This window comes from Mobula birostris, chromosome 6, assembly GCF_030028105.1.
Source record: "Mobula birostris isolate sMobBir1 chromosome 6, sMobBir1.hap1, whole genome shotgun sequence".
Taxonomy (NCBI): Eukaryota; Metazoa; Chordata; class Chondrichthyes; order Myliobatiformes; family Myliobatidae; genus Mobula; species Mobula birostris.
Genome location: NC_092375.1, coordinates 181,334,840 through 181,349,113, shown reverse-complemented (window position 1 = coordinate 181,349,113; position 14,274 = coordinate 181,334,840). Strand labels below are relative to the sequence as shown.

The 14,274-nt window shown below is 43.1% G+C and overlaps 1 protein-coding gene across 1 annotated transcript in view; it reads left to right on the top strand.

Annotated features, from left to right (window-relative positions):
• Positions 1-14,274, top strand: part of LOC140198658 (dipeptidyl peptidase 4-like) — a 188,561-nt gene that overhangs the window by 81,333 nt on the left and 92,954 nt on the right. The window contains exon 6 of the mRNA XM_072259665.1: positions 13,032-13,126. Coding sequence (XP_072115766.1) covers positions 13,032-13,126 — 95 coding nt within the window. The remainder of the gene's footprint in view (positions 1-13,031; positions 13,127-14,274) is intronic.

Sequence of the window (14,274 nt, the reverse complement as noted above, 5' to 3'; positions counted from 1 at the left end):
TCAAAAGCCTCGTTGAAATCCAAATATATAACATCCACTGACCTACTCACATCTTTTTCTTGATTATCTTTTCAAAAAATCCAGAAGATTTGCCAAGCGTGGCTTTCTGTGCACAAAGCTATGTTGACTTCTTATTGGACTACCCAAACACTGGCAGATCCTGTCCCTCAGAATTTGCTCCACAAATTCTCCACTATGGATGTCAAGCTGACAAACCTGTTGTGCCTTGGATTGTTCTTGCTACCTTTAACCTAAGGAACAATATTAGTCATCCTCTAGTCTTCAGTAATCTCATGAGATGAAGCAAGTATCTCCACAATTTCTTCTCTAGCCTCATACAAAGTCCAAAGATGCACTATTCTGGTCCTGAGGATTTATTCACCTTAGAACTGTTGGGGAGTATTTAAACTAAACTAACAGGGGGATAGGAAACTGAGTGATAAGGCTGAGGATAGGGTAGTTGATAAACAAGTTGATGCAGTGTGTAGTGAGACTGTGAGGAGGACACGCAGATGATAGGGCACAATTGCACTCAGTGAAATGAGTTCAGGAACAACAGGATGAAAAATCAAAAAAGGATGATGGATACAGGACTGAAGGTGTTATATTTGAATATACACAGTATATGGATTGAGGTAGTGCATTGAGAGATTGGCAGGTATGACTTTTTGGGCATCATTGGGTCACAGCTGAAAGAAGATTATAGTTGGGAGCTTAATATCCAAGGATATACCTTGTTTTGAAAGGACAGGCAGGTATGAAGAGGGATGGGGAGGCTCTGTTGATTAAAAATCAAATCAAATCCTTAGGAAAAATATGACATGGGATTGGAAGATGTAGAATTGTGAATAGAGTTAAGGAACTGCAAGGGTAAAAAGACCCTGATGGGAGTTATATGCAGGCCTCTTAATGGTAGCTAGGATATGGGATATAAATTACAATGGGTGATAGAAAAGGCATGTAAAAAGGGCAATGTTATGTAGTAATGGAGGATTTCAATATGCAGGTGGATTGGGACAATCAGGTTGGTGCTCGATCCCAAGAGACGAAGTTTGTAAAAGCCTATGAGATGGGTTTTTGGAGCAGTTTGTGGTTGAGCCAACTAGGGGAAAGGTAATTCTAGATTGGGTGTTATGTAATAAGCCAGAGTTCATTTGGGATCTTAAGGTAAAGAAACCTTTAAGAGAAAGTGAGTATAATATGAAAGAATTCACCCTGCAGAAGATAAAGTTTGATGTATCAATATTACAGTGGAATAAAAGGAATTACAGAAGCATGAGAAAGAAACTGGTTGAAGTTGATTGGAAGGAGATATAATCAGGAAAGACAGCAAAACAGCAATAGCTGGTGGCTCTGGGGGCAATTTGAAAGGATAGATGCATTACAAAGGTGAAGAAGTACTCTGAGGGAAATTGAGATGTCCATAGCTGACAAGGGAAGTCAAAAAGAGCATAATAGCAAAAGAAAGGGTGTGTAATATACCAAAAATTAGTGGGACATTAGAGGAAAGGTAAGCTTAAAAACCAACAGAAAGAAACTAGGAAAGCCATAAGGAGAGAAAAGATGAAATATGAAGGTAAGTTAGCCAGTAATACATAAGAGGATACCAAATTTGTTTTCCAGCTATTTAAAGAGTTAAAGAGAGGTAAGAGTGGATATCAGATTGCTGGAGAATGATGCTGGAGAGTTGTAATGGGGGCAAAGATATGGCAGACAAACTGAATAAGTATTTTGTATTAATCTTCAACATGAAAAACAGAAAAAAGTTTCAGCACGGACTAGAAGGGTCGAATGTTCTATGGTTCTAAAACATTAGCAGGATGCTAGAAATTCGAGAGGGTCAGGGCTCATGAGTGAGTGTAGTTGCGATTACAAGGGAGAAAGTTCTTGGGAAGCTGAAAAGTCTGAAGGTAGACACGTCACCTGGACTAGATGGAAATACACCCCAGGGTTCTGAAAGAGGTACCTGAAGGGATTGTGGAGGCATTATAATAATCTTTCAAGAATCACTAGGTTCTAGAATATTTTTGCAGAACAGGAAAATTGCAAATTTCACTCAATTCTCAGTGGTTGGGAAAATGTTGGAGTCCATTATTAAGGGTGAAGTTTCACAGTACTTGGAGGTATATGATAAAGTCGGACAAAGTCATAATGTATCCTTAAGGGGAAATCTTGCCTGACAAATCTGTTGGAATTCTCACGGAAATAACAAGCAGGATAGACACGGAGAGTCAGTGGATGCTATTTACTTGGATTTTCAGAAGGCCTTTGACAAGCTGCCACACATGAGGCTGCTTAACAAGATGAGAGCGCATGGTATTACAGGAAAGATACTAGCATGGATAGAAGATTGGCTGACTGGCAGGAGGCAGAATGGGAATAAAGAGGGCCTATTCCGCTTGGCTGCTGGTGACTGCTGTTCAGCAGGGGGTCGGAAATGGGACCACTTCTTTTCACATTATATATTGATGATTTGAATAATGGATTGATGGATTTGTGGCCAGATTTGCAGGTGATGCAAAGAAAGGTGGACGGGGTAGTGTTGAGGAAGCAGGGAGTCTGCAGAAGGTATCGGACAGGTTGGGAGAACAGGCAAAGAAGCAACGGATTGAAAGTCAGGGGTGCAAAGTCCATGTGCAGGATTCTCTAAAGGTTAACTTGCAGTGGTAACGAAAGCAAATGCAGTGTTTGCATTCATTTCAAGAGGGCTAGAACATAAGAGCAAAGATAGATAAAAAGCATTACAAGGCATTGGTCATACCACACCTGGAGTGTTGTGAGCAGTTTAGGGGACTTTATCTAAGAAACGATGTGCTGTCATTGGCGGGGGTTCAGAGAAAGTTCATGAGAATGATTCTGGGAATGAAAGGGTTATTCGTATAAGGAGCATTTGATGTCTGTGGGCATGTTCTTACTGGAATTTAGATGAATAAGGGTGGATCTCATTGAAGCCTATTGGATTTTAAAGCGCCTGGACAGAGTGGATGGGAAGAGGACGTTTCCTACAGTGGATGACTCTGGGACCAGAGGGCACAGCCTCAGGATAGAGGGACCTCGATTAGAACAGAGATGAGAAGGAGTTTCTTTAGCCAGAGGATGGTGAATCTTTAGGATTTATTGCCACAAACGGCTGTGCTGTAGAGGTCAAGTCATTGACTATATTTAAATCAGAGGCTGACATGTTCATGCTTCATCAGGGCATCAAAAGTTATAGGGAGAATGCAGGAGAATGGTGTTGAGAGGGATAATAAATCAGCCATGATGGACTGGCAATAAAACATAGAAGCAGAATTAGGCCATTCAGCCCATCAAGTCTGCTCCACCTTTTCATCATAGCTGTTCCTGGATCCCATTCAACCCCATACGCCTTCACTCTCACCATATCCCTTGATGCCCTGAGCAGTCAGGAATCTATCAACTTCCGCTTTGAATATACCATTGGACCTGGCCTCCACCGCAGTCCGTGACAGAGCATTCCACAGATTCACCACTCTTTGGCTAAAAAATTCCTCCTTACTTCTGTTCTAAAAGGTCACCCTCAATTTTGAAGCTGTGCCCTCTAGTTTTAATGTACCAGTACTAGTTCTAATGAACCAGGCTCCTTCAGTGTAATTCAAAGTATGTCAGGTCCCACCTGAAGGGTACACCTACCAGAGGTGTCAGCACAGTCATATAAACGTGGGTTAGGCAGGGGCCAGCAATTCTTGAAGTCTTTAACGTTGACTCCAGACCTCATATGGTTTCATGGCATTCAGTCAAACATGACCAGGGAGATCTCCTGATTACCACCTTACATTCTCCTTCAGCTGATGAATGAGTGCTCCTCTTTTAATACATAGTCGGTGTCATGGAAGTAACCAATTCGCAGAATATACTCTGGTGACTTGTCAGGAGAGAGAAAGGAAATGGGCAGCTGCTTGATAGGTTGTCCCGCTCAATAGATAGTATACCGCTTTAGATACTGTTGAGGGAGACAGCACACCAGGGGAGAGCTGCAGTGACCAGATCTCTAGCATTGAATCTGGCACTGTGGTTCAGGAGGGAAGTGGGAGCAGAAGACTGCAGTAATGATAGGTGATACCATAGTTAGAAGAGTAGACACAAGATTCTTTGGACGTGAAAGAGACACCTGGGTGATATGTTGCTTCCCAGTTAGCAGGGTCAAGGACGTCTTGGATTGGGTCCACGGCATTCTAAAGGGGGAAGGATGAGCAGCTCCAAATCTTAGTACATACTGGTATCAGTGACATGGGTAGGAAAAGGGATGAAGACCTGAAGAGAGAATTTAAGGAGTTGGGTAGAAAGCAGAAAAGTAGAACCTCCAAGGTAGTATTCTCTGGATTGCTGCCTGTGCCATGCTCCGATGAGGGTAAGTACAGGACGTTTTGACAAATGAATGCGTGGATGAGGAACTGGTTCAGGGGGCAGGGGTTCATATTTCTGGATCATTGGGATCTCTTCTGGGGATGGCACAATGTGTACGGGTTAGACCTGAACCCAAGGGGGACCAATATCCTTGCAGGCAGGTTTGCTGGAGCTGTTAGGGAGGTTTGAAACCAATTTGGCAGGGGGATGGGAACTGGAGTGATAGGGCTGAGGATGGGGCTGTTGATATACAAGCACAGGCAGTGTGTAGTGAGATGGTCAGGAAGAACAGGCAGATGAATGGGCAAAATTGCAGTCAGTGAGATGAGTTGCAGTGTAACGAGCTGCAGTGTAACAGGGGGACAACAACAGGGGTGATGAATATAGGACTGAAGGTATTTTATTTGAATGCACTCAGTGTACTGAATACGGTAGATTAACTTTTAGATGAATTTGGTAAGTATAACATTTTGGGCATTACTGAATCATGGCTGAAAGAAGATCATTGTAGCAAGCTTAACATCCAAGGACACACATTGTATCAAAAGGACAGGCAGGTATGGAGAGGGCGTGGTGTGGCTCTGTTGGTGATAAATTAAATCAAATCCTTCGAAAGAGGATCGGAAAATGTTGAATCTTATGGGCAGAGTTAAGAAGTTGCAAGGTAAAAAGACCCTGATGTGAAATATACACATGGACAGGCTGGGTGAGTGGGCAGATGCATGGCAGATGCAGTTTAATGTGGATAAATGTGAGGTAAGAACAGGAAGGCAGGTTATTATCTAAATGGAGTCAAGTTAGGAAAAGGGGAAGTACAACGAGATCTAGGTGTTCTTGTACATCAGTCACTGAAAGCAAGCATGCAAGTACAGCAGGCAGTGAAGAAAGCAAATGGCATGCTGGCCTTCATAACAAGGGGAATTGAGTATAAGAGCAAAGAGGTCCTTCTGCAGCTGTACAGGGCCCTGCTGAGACCACACCTGGAGTACTGTGTGCAGTTTTGGTCTCCAAATTTGAGGGAGTGCAGCGTAGGTTCACAAGGTTAATTCCCGGGATGGCAGGACTGTCACATGTTGAAAGATTGGAGCGACTGGGCTTGTATACCCTGGAATTTAGAAGGCTGAGAGGGGATCTTATTGAAACATATAAGATTATTAAGGGATTGGACATGCTGGAGGCAGAGAGCATGTTCCCACTGATGGGTGAATCCAGAACCAGAGGCCACAGTTTAAGAATAAGGGGTAGGCCATTTAGAACGGAGTTGAGGAAAAACGTTTTCACCCAGAGAGTGGTGGATATATGGAATGCTCTGGCCCAGAAGGCTGTGGAGGCCAGGACTCTGGATGCTTTCAAGAAAGAGATGGATAGAGCTCTTAAAGATAGCGGAATCAAAGGGTATGGGGATAAGGCAGGAACTGGATACTGATTGTGGATGATCAGCCATGATCACAGTGAATGGTGGTGCTGGCTCGAAGAGCTGAATGGCCTACTCCTGCACTGATTGTCTATTGTCTATATACAGCACTCTGAACAGTAGCCAGGATGTGAGGTACATATTACAATCGGAGATAAACAAGGGTAGTCATAAGGGATTTCAATATGCAGGTAGACTGGGAAAATCAGGTTGGTGCTGGATCCCAAGAGAGAGAATTTGTAGAATGTCTATGAAAAGGCTTTTCAGAGTAGCTTGCGGTTGAGCCCACTCAGGGGAAGGTTATTCTGGATTGGGTGTTGTGTAATGATCAGGATTTGAACAGGGAACTTAGGTTACAGGACCCTTAGGAGGCAGATATTGTAGTATGATAGAATTCACCATGCAATTTAAAAGGGAGGAACTAAAGTCAGATGTAACAGTATTACAGTGGAGTAAAGGGAATTACAGAGGCATGAAAGATGAGCTGGCCAATGATGACTGGAAGGGGACACTAGCAGGAATGACAGCAGAACAGCAACGGCAGAAGTTTCTGGAAGTAATTTGGAAAGTGCAGGGTAGATACATCCTAAAGAAGAAGTAGTATTCCAAACGCAGGATGATGCATCAGTGGCTGACAAGTGAAGTCAAAAACATCATGAAAGAAAAAGAGAAGAAAAATAATAGAAGAAAAATTATGGAGAAGTTAGAGGATGGAAAATATTTTAAAAACCAACAGAAAGCAACTAAATATGCCATAAGGAGGGATAAGATAAAATGTGAAGGTAAACTATCCAATAATATCAACAAGGATACCAGAAGTTTCTTCAGATGTATAAAGAATAATAGAAAGTTGAGAGTGGATATTAGACCTCTGGAAAATGTTGCTGGAGAGGTAATAATTGGGAACAAGGAAATGTCAGATGAATTGAATACGAGTTTTGTATCAGTCTTCACTATGGAAGACATTAGCAGTATGCTGGAAGTTCAAAAGTGTCAGGGAACAGAAGTGAGCACAATTGCCATTACGAGGGAGAAGGTGTTGGAAAGCTGAAATGTCTGAAGGTAGGAACATGCACAAAATGCTGGAGAAACCCAGCAGGCCAAGCAACTTCTAGGAAAAAAAGTACAGTTGATGTTTCGGGCTGAAACATCAACTGTACTCTTTTCCTAGATGCCACCTGGCCTGCTGATTTCCTTGAGCATCTTGTGTGTGTTGCTCAGTTTTCCAGCATCTGTGGATTTTCTCTTGTTTGTGTCTGAAGGTGGGTCAGTCGCCTGGTCCAGATGAACTACACCACAGGGTTCTGAAAGAGGTAGATGTAGAGATTGTGGAGACATTAGTAATCTTCCAAGAATCAGTAGATGCTGGCATGGTTCCAGAAGATTGGAAAATTGCAAGAAGGGGAGGGAGGCAGAAGAAAGGAAATTATAGGCTAGTTATCTGACCTCAGTGGTGGGAAGATGATGGAGTTGATTGGTTAGGATAAGCTCTCGGGGTACTTAGAGGCACATGGCAAAATAGGCTAAAGTCAGCATTGTTCCCTTAAGGGAAAATGTTGCCTGATAAATATGTTGGAATTCTTTGAGGAAATAACAAGCAGGGTGGACAAAGAAGAATTGATGCATGTTGTGTGCTTGGATTTTCAGAAGGTCTTTAACAAAGTGTCACACATAAGGCCGCTAAACAAGATAAGAGCCCATGATATTACAGGAAAGGTACTTGCATGGATAAAGCATTGGCTGATTGGCAGGAAGCAAAGAGTGGGAATAAAAGGATCCTTTTCAGATTGGCTGCCATTGACTAGTGGTGTTCCATGGTGGTCATTGTTGTCAATGATTTGTATGACAGAATTGATGGCTTTATGACCACATTTGTGGACAATATGAAGATAGGTTGAGGAGCAAGTAATGTTGAACATGCAAGGAGGTGGCAGGAGAACTTAGATTAGGAGAATGGGCAAAGAAGTGGCAGATGGAACGCACTGTTGGAAAATGTATAGTCATGCACTTCGGTAGAAGAACCAAAAGCGTAGACTATTTTCTCACTTGGGAGAAAATTAAAATATCGGAAGTGTAAAGGGACTTGGGTGTCCTCATGCAGGATTCCCAAGAAGTTAACTTGTGTGTTGAATCAGTGGTGAGGAAGCAAATGCAATATTAGCATTCATTTGGACTGAATTTAAAAGCTAGGATGTAATACTGTGGCATTATAATGTATCGATGAGGACTCACTAGGAGGATTGTGAACAGTTTTGGTCCCCTTATCAAAAAAGGTTGTGCTTATGTTGAAGAGGGTTCAGAAAAGGTACACAAGAGTGATTCTGGGAATTAAAGGGTTATCATATGAGGAGCATTTGATGTCTCTGGACATCTACTCACTGGTATTTAGAAGAACGGGGTGGATCTCATTGAATGTTGAAAGGCCTAGATAGACTGGATGTGGAGAAGATGGTTCCCATAGTAGCTGAGTCCAGAAGGCAGAGCCTCAGAAAAAAGGGGCGTCCATTTAGAAAAGAGATGAGGAAGAATTTCTTTAGTCCGCGGGTGGTGAATCTGTGGATTCATTGCCACAGGTGGCTGTGGGAGCAGATTATTGGGTATATTTTGGCAGAGGTTGATACGTTCTGATTAGTCAGGGCATGAAAGGATATGGGAAGAAGGAAGGAGAATGGGAATTGAGAGGGAACTGGATCAGCCCTGATGAAATAGCAGTGCAGACTCAATGGGCTAAATGACCTGATTCTGCCCCTGTGTCGTTTGGTTTTAATGTCTGTGTCCATAATTCAGGAGTGGATTCGATTGAAAGCATGACCATTGACTGAGCTGCAATCCTGTTGCCAGACTGGGTTTACAGCAGGTAACGAGTGAAAAATATAAGCAATAAAACTACTTAATCTCATCCTTACCAGCCTCTCAGTGGCAGCTGCATCTGTCCTTAGCTTTAATGGAAATGACCAATGAACAATCTTTGTCCTGCTACAATGGGGACATTCATCCATTATATTTTGTGACACTACAAGTGTGTTACACTCAGAAGAAATCTGGCAGATTAAAACTAGGTATCTCTGAGCTCCTGTGGAACATCATCAGTAATAAGAATGTACAGTATCACAATCTGTAACTTCATGGCCCTCAGTCTATCATTACCATAAAGTCTTAGAATGAACACCAGCTCCGTGAGAGTACAGAAGGATTGCTAGGAACAGTACTGAAAGTAACAAAACACCATCTTGGTGAAACTGAAATACAGAACTATGCTTATTAGTATAATAGCTGGTTGTTTTGTGAGCTGCCAACTGAATGCTGCCGTATATCGCCAGTGCCATATTGAGATTAGACTGCGTGATGCAGGGGTCTTTCATCCACACCACCAGGTTTGGGCATCATTGTTATTCAGCAGCTGCAGGGCTCCTGACTGGATTCACTCACCTCAGCACTGAATTACGGACTCCACAGCCGTGGCCTAAGCCATCGGGTTCCTGGACCGGATTCACTCACGAGACAGCGTTACCATGGGGCCAAGGTGCGGAGACACATTACCAACAGTCACACTCAGGATCACAGTCATGTAATAAGAGTCACCTTGCCCACAACCTGCCAACACGATGGCACAGCTTGATGCCCAGTCCTCGCACCTGCAAGTCAACAAACCCATATAAAATTTCAATAAAAATACAACAATGCAGAATATGTAAATCATGGCTTGGCTTCGTGAACGAAGATTTAGGAAGGGGGCTGCCCACATCTGCTGCAGGCTTGCTGGTGACTGACGAGGCCAATACGGGACAGGCAGGTCCGGCCACAGCGGCTGTGAGGGAAATTCTGTTCTGGGTTTGGTGCTGCTGTGTCACGGTTCTTCCTCCTTCTCCTTTTGTCCTCAACGCCAGCCCTGCGTGCGTTCTCGAAGGAGGAGACAGACTGGTGAATGGTGTGTCCCCAGGCCTCGCGATTGGAGGCTAAATTAGACCACTGGCGATGGTCAATGTGACAGGCACCAAGGGATTTCTACAGAGAGTCCTTGTACCTCTTCTTCGGTGCCCCTCTGTCACGGTGGCCAGTGGAGAGTTCGCCATACAGCACAATCTTGGGCAGGCGATGATCCTCCATCCTGGACACGTGCCCTGCCCAGCGCAGCTGCATCTTCAACAGCACGGCCTCAATGCTGGTGACCTCCGCCTGTTGGAGGACTTCGATGTTGGTGATGAAGTCACTCCAGTGGATGTTGAGGATGGTGCGGAGGCAGCGCTGGTGGAAACGCTCAAGGAGTCATAGGTGGTTGACGGTAGGTGACCCACGACTCGGAGCTGTACAGGAGGGTGGTCAGTACAACGGCTCCGTACACGCTGATCTTTGTGTCTTTCTTCAGATGCTTGTTGTTCCAGACTCTTTTGTACAGCCTGCCGAATGCTCTGTTTGCCCTTGCCAGTCTGTTGTCAATCTCTTTGTCGGTCTTGGCATCTGACGAGATGGTGCACCCCAGGTAGCTAAACTGGTGGACTGTCTTCAGCTCTACCTCACCGATGGTGATGCAGGGAGGGTGGTAATCTTCCTGAGGTGTGGGCTGATGGAAAACTTCTGTCTTCTTCAAGCTGACTTGCAGCCCGAAGAGCTCGGCAGTCTCTGCTGTTACATAAACGGCAACAATGAATATCAATTGAGACAGGTTATATAAAAACAACCAAACATTTACTAAACACGGATAAATGATAAGGGGAAAAAAACAAACGAAAACTTTAACCGGAAGTTAACAGATATGCAGCCGTTCACCAACTCACCGCTCAGCTCTGGTTCTTAAAGCATTAAATGCAAAAACAGTTCTTAAAGCGATACAGTCAGATATAGTTCTTAAAGCGATAACTTTGAAAGTCCATCAGACTTACACGTTTAATTGGGAGAGACTTCTCTGGAGAAGGATTTCTTCACAGACGCAACTTTACTGCTGGTTCTGTCCACAGGATTCACGATGCCGAATATAAACAGTTTAAATCAACTGACCTTAAGTTCCTTTAGAGAGACAGAGAGCACCTTTTTGCATGAACTCCTTGCTCTTTTTGGCAAGAGTTATCCTCGATGCAGGTAGCTACTCCTCCAACGAAGACTCAATAAGGTCGATCCTTTATTAAACTGCCAAACGATGCCGACTCCTCTCGATCCTTCGATCCTGTAACTGCAATAAATTCTTCACTCTCCCTTCTAATGTTGGAATTGAGTAAATCAACACATCTAGCAAAAATTTCCAGTCCAAATAATATGGTATTTTGCAAAAGAACGCACACTCCGTTTTAAAAATGAAACTGCGTCACCAAAAGCAAACACACAACAGAAACGGAGATACAGCACGTTCTACCTGGAAATCTACAAACTGAAAAAAAAACCTCTGCATCACCTGGGTCGACCCTTATATAGTCACGGGGCACATGTCATCACGTGACCTCACATCGGTGGGAAAATCACATCAGGTGACCTCCAAAAGACCATTACATCATTCTCACAAAAAAAACAGATCTCCTTGAGCATGTAACACTGCGAAGCAGGATGTTATACGCTGCAGGGCTGTCTCTGTGTGGGTAACAAGGGCAGCATCGTCGGCGAAGAGTAGCTCTCGGATGAGTTGCTCCAATGTCTTGGTGTGGGATTGTAGTCGCCTCAGGTTGAATAGGCTGCCATCGGTGTGGTATCGGATGTAGACACCGTCTTCGTCATCAAGGTCTTCTGTGGCCCTTTCGAGCATCATGCTGAAGAAGAGGGTGAAGAGAGTCGGCGCGAGGACACAGCCTTGCTTTACTCCATTGCCTATTGGGAAGGGTTCTGAGAGGTCGCTGTTGTGTCTGACTTGGCCACTCTGATCGTCATGTAGCTGAATGACCATGCTGAGGAACGTTGGGGGGCATCCCAGACATTCCACGATTTGCCAGAGTCCTTCCCTACTCATGGTATCAAACGCTTTGGTAAGGTCGACAAACGTCACGTACAATCCTTTGTTCTGTTCCGACGTTTCTCTTGGAGCTGCCTGAGAACAAATACCATGCTGGTGGTGCTCCTGTTGGCTGTGAGACCACTCTGGCTCTCTGGGAGGATTCTTCTGCAATGATGTAATTACATAATGAATATGTAAATATATATAGCCAGAACCCTCCAGCCCATCGATATCATCAGTCCACCAGCCCTCAACGCCTGCTAGGCAACACAGTGGCTTTAAGGCCCAGACCTTGCATATACATAGAATAATAGTAAAACCACAGTCAACCAGACAATACCTCAGTCCATCTGAAATCTCCAAGTCGTACAGGACACTTGATCTGGAAGAATATCACTGCTATTTCCATCATAGCTGGGTTTAATCCTGGAACTACCTCCCCAAAAGGGAGGATAAAAGCAAAGATGTACTGCTGGGCCTTTACAAGGCATTGGTCAGACCACACTGGGAGTACTGTGAACAGATTTGGGCCTCTAATCTGAGAAAAAAATTATGCTGGCATTGGAGCGGGTTGAGAGGAAGTTCACAAGAATGATTCAGGGAATGAAAGGGTTAACGTATCAGGAATGTTTGATCTACTCACTGGAGTTTAGAAGGATGAGGGTGGATCTCACTGAAACCTACTGGATGTGGAGAGGATGTTTCCTGCAGTAGGGGAGTCTCGGATCAGATGGCAGAACCTCACAATAGAATGATGTCTATTTCCAACAGAGCTGAGAAGGAACTTCTTTAGCCAGAGGGTGTTGAATCTGTGGAATCCATTACCACAGACGGCTGTGGAGACTGAGTCATTGGATTTCTTTAAAGCGGAAGGTGATAGGTTCTTGATTAGACAGGGTGTCAAAGGTAACGGAAGAAAGCAGGAGCTTGGGATTGCGAGGGATAATATATCAGCCATGATGGAATGGCAGAACAGACTCAATGGGCTGAATGGCCTAACTGTGCCCCAAGGTCTTATGGTGAGCAACACTGGGTGGATATCAAGCCAGAGGGACAGCAGCAATTCAAGAAGGTGGCTCACTATCTCCAACATAAAGATCATTAGAGACGTGCTGTAAATGCTCATCTTGTCAGCTATTCTCAGATCCCAAAACAAAAATGGAGAAGAGTTTATATTGGGATAAGATTACTATTGACCTTCACTGAAGATTTAAAAATCTATTTCTTAGAAAGGATCCCTTCTCTGAAAGGAACGTTAAAGATAAAAAAAATATTCGATATATATGCATGTATATTCATGCTTTTAATTTTTTCATTGTTACACTAATGTTTTAGATAACGAATACCTATATAGAGGCAACGATGGCAATCTTAATCGCTACAATGTTGAAACAGGAAAAACAAGTAATTTTGTGTCAAACACCACAATTGTAAGTATAGTTACTTTATGCTTGAGAGGTTTTAAGTGATGTTTAGTTGAATATACAAAGTTGAATATTGATTTGCCCCAATAAATTTCTGCCTATGGTGATGACCATCATGTTATTTAAGCCTGACGTTTGCAATAAAGTGATCAATAAACTTGGGTAATTCCTTTTAAAAAGAAAGTTAACATCTAATTAAATTTAGAAATTTCATTTATATGCAGGAGACCAGTAATTGTGCTACTATCTTTGTAACATTGACAGATAAAATCCTTAAAATATATTGTATATTCTTGCAGTCATCATGTTCTTCAATGTAAAGTACTAAAAACAGTTTACTGAGATGCACAAAGTGATAACCTGTGGAATTCTTGCCATGGACTGCTGTGGAGGCCAAGTCTTTATGTATGTTTAAAGCGGAGGTCAATAGATTCTTGATGAGTCAGGGAATGAAGGAATACGGGAAGAAGTCAGTAGAATTAGGCCAGATGGCCTAATTCTGCACCTATATCTTATGATCTCATAAACTTCCATGAAAGAGTATAGAGAAAATTTACAAGGACGTTGCCTGGTCTGGAGGACATGAGTTAGAAGGAAAGATTGAATAGGTTAGGACTTTATTCTTTGGAACAGAGAAGACTAAGAGGAGATTTGATAGTGGTATACAAACTTATGAGTGGTATAGATAGGATAAATGAAAGCAGACTTTTTCCACTGAGGTTGGGTGGGACTACAATCAGAGGTCATGGGTTAAGGGTGAAAGGTGAAAAGTTTAATGGAAAACTTCTTCAGTCAGAGGGTCATGAGAGGGTGGAACGATCTGCTAGCACAAGTGGTGCATGTGAGCTCGATTTCAAAGTTTAAGAGCAGTTTGGATAGGTATATTGGGCATGGAGGGCTTTGGTCCTGATGCAGGTCAATGTTGAAATGGTTCGGCATGGATGAGATGGGCCAAAGAGTCTGTTTTTTGTGCTGTACTCTTCTATGACTCTACGACTATAACAAAAAAAAACAAATATAGAATTAATACAATATTTATCATAATCATGGTTCTACATTCCCAGCAAAGCTGGTGTCAAGAGTGTCTTTTGGCCAACAATGAGCTATCCCACAGCCCTTTGTACTAATATATTTCTAAAATATACCTATTGTAT